General features: G+C 39.0%; 1 protein-coding gene across 3 annotated transcripts in view; it reads right to left on the reverse strand.

Moving 5' to 3' along the window:
- The window catches only part of dennd5a (DENN/MADD domain containing 5A), a 266,025-nt gene extending 260,147 nt beyond the window's left edge, over positions 1–5,878 (reverse strand). The window contains exon 1 of one of the 3 annotated variants that reach the window (XM_087996558.1): positions 5,203–5,878. In XM_087996558.1, the coding sequence (XP_087852684.1) occupies positions 5,203–5,311 (109 nt within the window). In that variant the 5' untranslated portion in view covers positions 5,312–5,878. The remainder of the gene's footprint in view (positions 1–5,202) is intronic. The other 2 variants (XM_043705881.2, XM_043705880.2) reach the window with 2 other exon arrangements.
- Between the last annotated feature and the right edge of the window lie 352 nt (positions 5,879–6,230).

Here is a 6,230-nt window from a genome sequence, read left to right on the forward strand (position 1 = left end):
ACAAGATGTACTGCAGCAACTCAGCAAAGATCATTGGTCATTGGATAGCACCTTCCAAGTCCTTGAGACCTATCACCTAAAGAACGAGTGCATGAGGACCCCATCACACATTAGTCCCCCTCCAAGGCAGTGACTTGGAATTTTATCGTAATTTATTTATTGTTGGTGGGTCAAAATCTTGGAATACCCTCCCTAATACCATAAGATGTGGAGTTAACTACATTGATTGCAACAGTTTAAACAGACAGCTCACCACCTACTCACGGACAGGAAGCAATAGATAATAAATACTAACTTTGCCAGCAACCATCACATCCTGTGAACAAATAAATATAACGATGACAATATAGTGATCATAAAAAGATAAATGTTCTCCTACTAATTGTGTTAAATGAATCTGACTCATTAACAAACCTATAATGGTTTGCACTCTTATTGGTTTCAGACATTGTTGCAGAAACCCATTCTGCAACATTCAAGAAATGTACTAATCTGTTTATTATAACCCGTAAAAAGTTAAGTCTGTTGCTAAAACCATTCTGACTTCATGACATTCTTGCCTATTCTCTGCTTGTACATATCAAACACTTCATAGCTACTTCGAGGAGGCCTCTACATAATTCCTACTGTAGGTTTTTTCTATAGAAATCCTTTTCTATTCCTTCATTCTCGTATATCCTCTTAGCAGTGCAATGACTTCATCCATCATGATGACAGATCTTCCTCACTTCCATTTTCCATCTTATAACCTAGCTTATTTTGTCACCAGTGCTGACCATCTAATTGTTGTGTCTCAGTAATTATAACCATTTCATGGCCTCCAAGTTGAACTTAACATCTGTAATTGTTCGATTTGTTTCTTATGCTCAGCACATTGGTGTAAAAGACACTTATTTGAATTATACGCTTCTAATTTGTCCTTCTACTCCAATGTTTTACTGACATATTCATTTTAGTTCTAATTCTATAATTAAGTTTTCATCTTTTGGTTTCTTTTCAACATTTTTGACAATTATTCTACTCTCTTCCTTTCCATTTGTTTTAAAATGATTTATGCCACATTTTCCACCTGAGCCTTTGTCCAACATGTAGCAATGTAAAATCCTTCTCACTATTCTGTTTATCATTAGATTACTTACAGTGTGGAAACAGGCCCTTCGGCCCAACAAGTCCACACCGACCCGCCAAAGTGTATACCACCCAGACCCATACTCCTACATTTACCCCTTCACCTAACACTACGGGCAATTTAGCATGGCCAATTCACCTAACCTGCACATTTTTGGATTGTGAGAGGAAACCGGAGCACCCGGAGGAAACCCACGCAGACACGGGGAGAATGTGCAAACTCCACACAGAGAGTCACCTGAGGCGGGAGTTAAACCCGGGTCTCTGGCGCTGCGAGGCAACAGTGCTAACCATTGAGCCACCATGCCACCCCAATATATAACGTATGTGAGATTCTAACTGAGAAGGACTTGGCATTACAATATTACTGAGTCGGGGAGGGCAGGTATCAGTTGCTTTTAATCTATAATGGTAAAATGAGAGGAATTATGAATATTTTAGCATTTGCTAACACTGGACAATAAAATATCTTGAGAACTCCACGATGGCATAGAATCATGCAATTCATGGCATACAATCTGTAGGCAGTCAATTTCTTTTATAATCCATGTGACATTTTATAAATTCCTACTTTGGAAATATAATCAGTCTGACTCAAGATTGGAAAACATATGGACTCTAACCTCACACCTTTAGATTAGATTAGATTACAGTGTGGAAACAGGCCCTTCGGCCCAACAAGTCCACACCGACCCGCCGAAGCGAAACCCACCCATACCCCTACATTTACCCCTTACCGAATACTACGGGCAATTTAGCTTCGCCAATTCACCTGACCCTGCACATCTTTGGACTGTGGGAGGAAACCGGAGCACCCAGAGGAAACCCACGCAGACACGGGGAGAACGTGCAAACTCCACACAGTCAGTCGCCTGAGGCGGGAATTGAACCCGGGTCTCTGGCGTTGTGAGGCAGCAGTGCTAACCACTGTGCCACCCAAATGGATTGTCTGAACGGAGATGGTCACCTTTTTTAATAAAACCTAAAATTATCTTAGGAATCTGACTTGAAAGTAGTTCTGGGGTTTGCTTATTAATGAATCGAAACCTGCAACCCATTCTAAAAGATGAAGGACTTAAGAGCAAACTAGGTTTGTTCAATATATTGCACAGTATGCTCTTTTGCTATAAATTGTGTCCTATGAGCTTTCTCCACTAGCTATCTGATGAAGGAGCAGTGCTCCAAAAGCTCGTATTTCCAAATAAACTGATTGGACTATAACCTGGTGTTGTGTGATTTTTAACTTTGTCCACTCCACATCATAGAACTACAGTGAAGAGGCCCTTGAGCCCATCCAGACTGTACCACCAAAAAGATCTATACTAGCTTCACTTTCCAGTGCTTGGCCCATAGCTTTGAATATCAAGACATTTCAAGTGCTCATCAAAGTATTTTTTAAAAAGGTTGTGTGGGTACCCACCTCTACTAACCTCCCAAATAGTGCATTCCCGACCTCTATCACTTTATGGGTGAAAAATATTTTCCTCAAGTCCCCTCCAAATTTCCTGCTTGTGCAATACATTCACAAGCAAGATGATGGTCTTTAACCTAGTGCAAATTTGTATAACACTGAAAACTCTCTGTTGTAGAATTCCTGCATAAATGAAAATAATAATAAAATTATTCACTCCAAGACATTCAGGATTGATAGGGGACAGAAGTGCTGGTGACAGTGGCACCTTATGGTGCATGTTAACTATAAGTATTCTTGCAGATGGCATAGCTCCCAGTGCTTTCCTGGTGATTCTGAGCAAAGTTCTTCTGCTTAATCCAAGGTGATCTACCTTTACCTTTAAATGTAGATGCAAAGCTGCAAATCATGTCTGCTTCAGGTGGAACCCATCCCAATGATATAGTTTCTTCCCATTTCAATACTGATACCATTGTCTACAAATGCTTAAATATCTTTCCTTTTGCTCTAAACATAAAATGCAACACATTAAATGTAACACTGCAATTAATATTTGTTTAAAAATAAATCAGAATAATAATCATATATATGTGGAAGACCAATATGTGAAAGCAATTTAGTTTAGAAACTTTTGAAAACTGATTAAATATTATGCCAAAAGAAACTTAAGCTGGTAAACATTAAATTCATTTAAAAATGCTAAGAAATCAAAGAACTGGTTTACACTGTGCATGTTGTTATTTATGATTACTATGCATAACAACATGAACTGGCAATAGACGCACAGAAAAAGAAATACACTGGAACACATTTTAAAGTATTTAATTAAAACTAGTTTAATTCAAGAGCAGATGTACACATTCACTCAGAAAATGCTAATGTGGGGACACTCATATTCCAATAGTACTCTTGATTCATCCCCCTACAGCTGCATTAGCTAAATACCAAATATCGTGCCAGGATTGGTCCTGCAGCATCCCCAGAGAAACATGCAGCAGTTACTGCCTTCCTGTAGAGAGTTTCAGTAACAATGACATCATCCTTTCAGAGCCTCGCTTGAGTGGAGCTGATGTGGAAGGACTCAAAGGACAGTATGAATGCAGATGATTCAAGCCCACACTCCACCCCCTCTAAGGATCTCTCTTTGTTTACAAGATGGTCTAGATTGCACCGGTGCACTGCATTCAGAATGCAAAATAATTATTAAGCAACTTTATTCATACTAAACACAACACATACAGGAAGAATGATGCTATTACACTAGATTTATGAATGATTAATATTCAAAACATACCAGTAAATAGAAAGCACTATCATATTAACATACACACATTGCAGTATACAACACATACTTTCTGAGCAGAATGCAATACAAACTTTGAGGCTTTTTTTTTCATTTTATAGCTTTTTTTTATTCTTTACATTTAAGTATGTACATGTATAACTGCGATGCCAGGGTGTAAAAGGCTATGGGCCAAGTGTTGGGAAAAGGATCAGAATCATTTGACAGTTGTTTGTGACTAGTACAGCCCCGAAGGAGTGAAGGGCCTTTTTCTTGGCTGGAAACCTCTATGATTCAATTCTAAAAAATGTAATCTTCTTCAGATAATAGCATTCCATTGCAATATTAATTTTAAATAAATAACACTCAAAATATAAAAAAATTCTGATCAACTTGCTAATTGATGGAAATAAAGAGAAAAAAAGGTTAAATAACATCCTTCTATGCTATGACCAGGTTCTGAATTAGTACTGAGTGGTGCATGCATAAAAAGTAAGATTAAGGAAATAGTGTGAGAATTTTAAAACATTCATTGAAATACACATATCTGCAAACTTAAAATCAAACTCCACACAGAATATTAATCAGAGAAAGCAACCACTTGCTGTACCATTTTCACATGCAATAACAGCACAACAGGAGCAAGATTAATTGTGTTTCTAATAGTTAGACATTAATATAATGAACTTAACTTTGTTCCTAACGTTTTCAAAATGCACAAATCTAGGTCATAGTTTAAAATACCATCACCAGCAAGCCCTGAGAATCAGTGGAAAATGATAGCTGTCGACCTATTTAAAGATGGTCAAAAGAGGAAACAGATAACCACACAAAAACCGTGTACGTATTGATAGACGTTAAAACAAAACTATATTATACACTAAATAGCGAAATGCAGTGCCTTTATTTACAGTTGTATCAGTGTATACGACTATAGGCTTAAGCATTCTCGCATGTTTTTCAAAGCTGCCAATAACAGTACTTTAATAAATTCAGTTGCGACTCAATAGATATTCCAAACAACCGACTATTAGAGGACTCTATGACTCAAAAAGATAAAATCCACACTTTAACGCTGTCAAAAGAGCGGACAAAGCGAACTCCATTTGCAGGGATTGTGAACTGTCAAAAGACAGCTCCATATCATCACTTCCTGCATCACTAAGTGGCATTAATGCTGACTTTATCGGGACCTAAAGACGCTACAAATTAATGTAAATCTTCACTTCTATTCGCTCGGATTCCGAAATGCTTATCCTGAAGTGCTGGTCGTCATATATTTTTAGAGGAGCTGAAAGATTTGAAGGTTCAGCTTTCCTTTGGTTCCAATCATAGTGTGGAGAGAGAAACTGGCAACAACATTTAAAAACGAGACGCTCACCCGAGAGCTCGTCCGGTTCCAAGCCCGTCTCGACATCCAGCCCACAGATGACGAAGTAATCGGCGAAGCGGCAGCCGCTGCTGGTGGTGGTGGTATTGTTGGCGGTCATGGCGAGCAGTTGGCGGCCAGCGAGTACTGGCTCCGGATTTTCTCCCTCCCCCCCCAGCTCGAGCTCTGTGCGGCCGCCCTTTCAGACCCGGTCAGCAGCGGCGCGCGGCGCTCCCATCACAGCTCGAGCTAGAGCCGTTAGAACAGTACTGCACTGCATGCTGGGCCACGCCATCCACAACCACCCTTTTAGGGGGCAACTAGCTCCGCCTCACAATCGAGACTGCACCACTTGGAATGTTCACACACCTTCCAACCTTCACCTCGATTCAACACTCCTCTCATTCAAACCATTATTCTTGGCATATCTGCAATTTAAAAAAAAAACCTTGCAAGTTTCTATCCATTTAATTTTCCAGCTGATTGAAACTTGGCAGAATGAGGAGGTTTCTTCACCCGCAGCAACTGTGTCAAAATTGTGCTGACATAATTGTACTGCAGATCGAGTTGGAAAAGGAACACCCTTTTTTTAAAAAAGGAATTTAAGCACATTTCTTGACGTTTTTCGCTCATCTGTAGTAGTCTGGAAATTTGCAATTTATTTCATAAATTGAATAATGCATGTTTTATTAAAAATGCCTTGAATACTGATAAGAAACATATTTGGTAATGCAGTTTTAATGATGCTGTACGGCATTACTCATCACGAACCAATCTGTGCTTTAGGAAGTATCCGTCTTTTCAGAACTACCTACATTTAACACTTTAGATATTGCTGGTTTATTGAGTGTCCAAAGACTTTATTTCGTTATCGTTAGGCATGCTATTGTTTTATTTCAATTCTAACGGCTACGCTCTGACAGGTAAATAACATACATAGCATTAATTTGACAGCAAGGAAAAGGTGCAAAAATGACGGCGGGAGGAATGAGTGTGCGTGTGTGTTAAAACATTTGAACAGAACTGAAATAGGCCATTTT

The sequence above is a fragment of the Chiloscyllium plagiosum genome, unplaced genomic scaffold (genome assembly GCF_037043375.1).
Source record: "Chiloscyllium plagiosum isolate Xiang-an unplaced genomic scaffold, Cpla_swu_hap1 HiC_scaffold_18, whole genome shotgun sequence".
Classification (NCBI taxonomy): Eukaryota; Metazoa; Chordata; class Chondrichthyes; order Orectolobiformes; family Hemiscylliidae; genus Chiloscyllium; species Chiloscyllium plagiosum.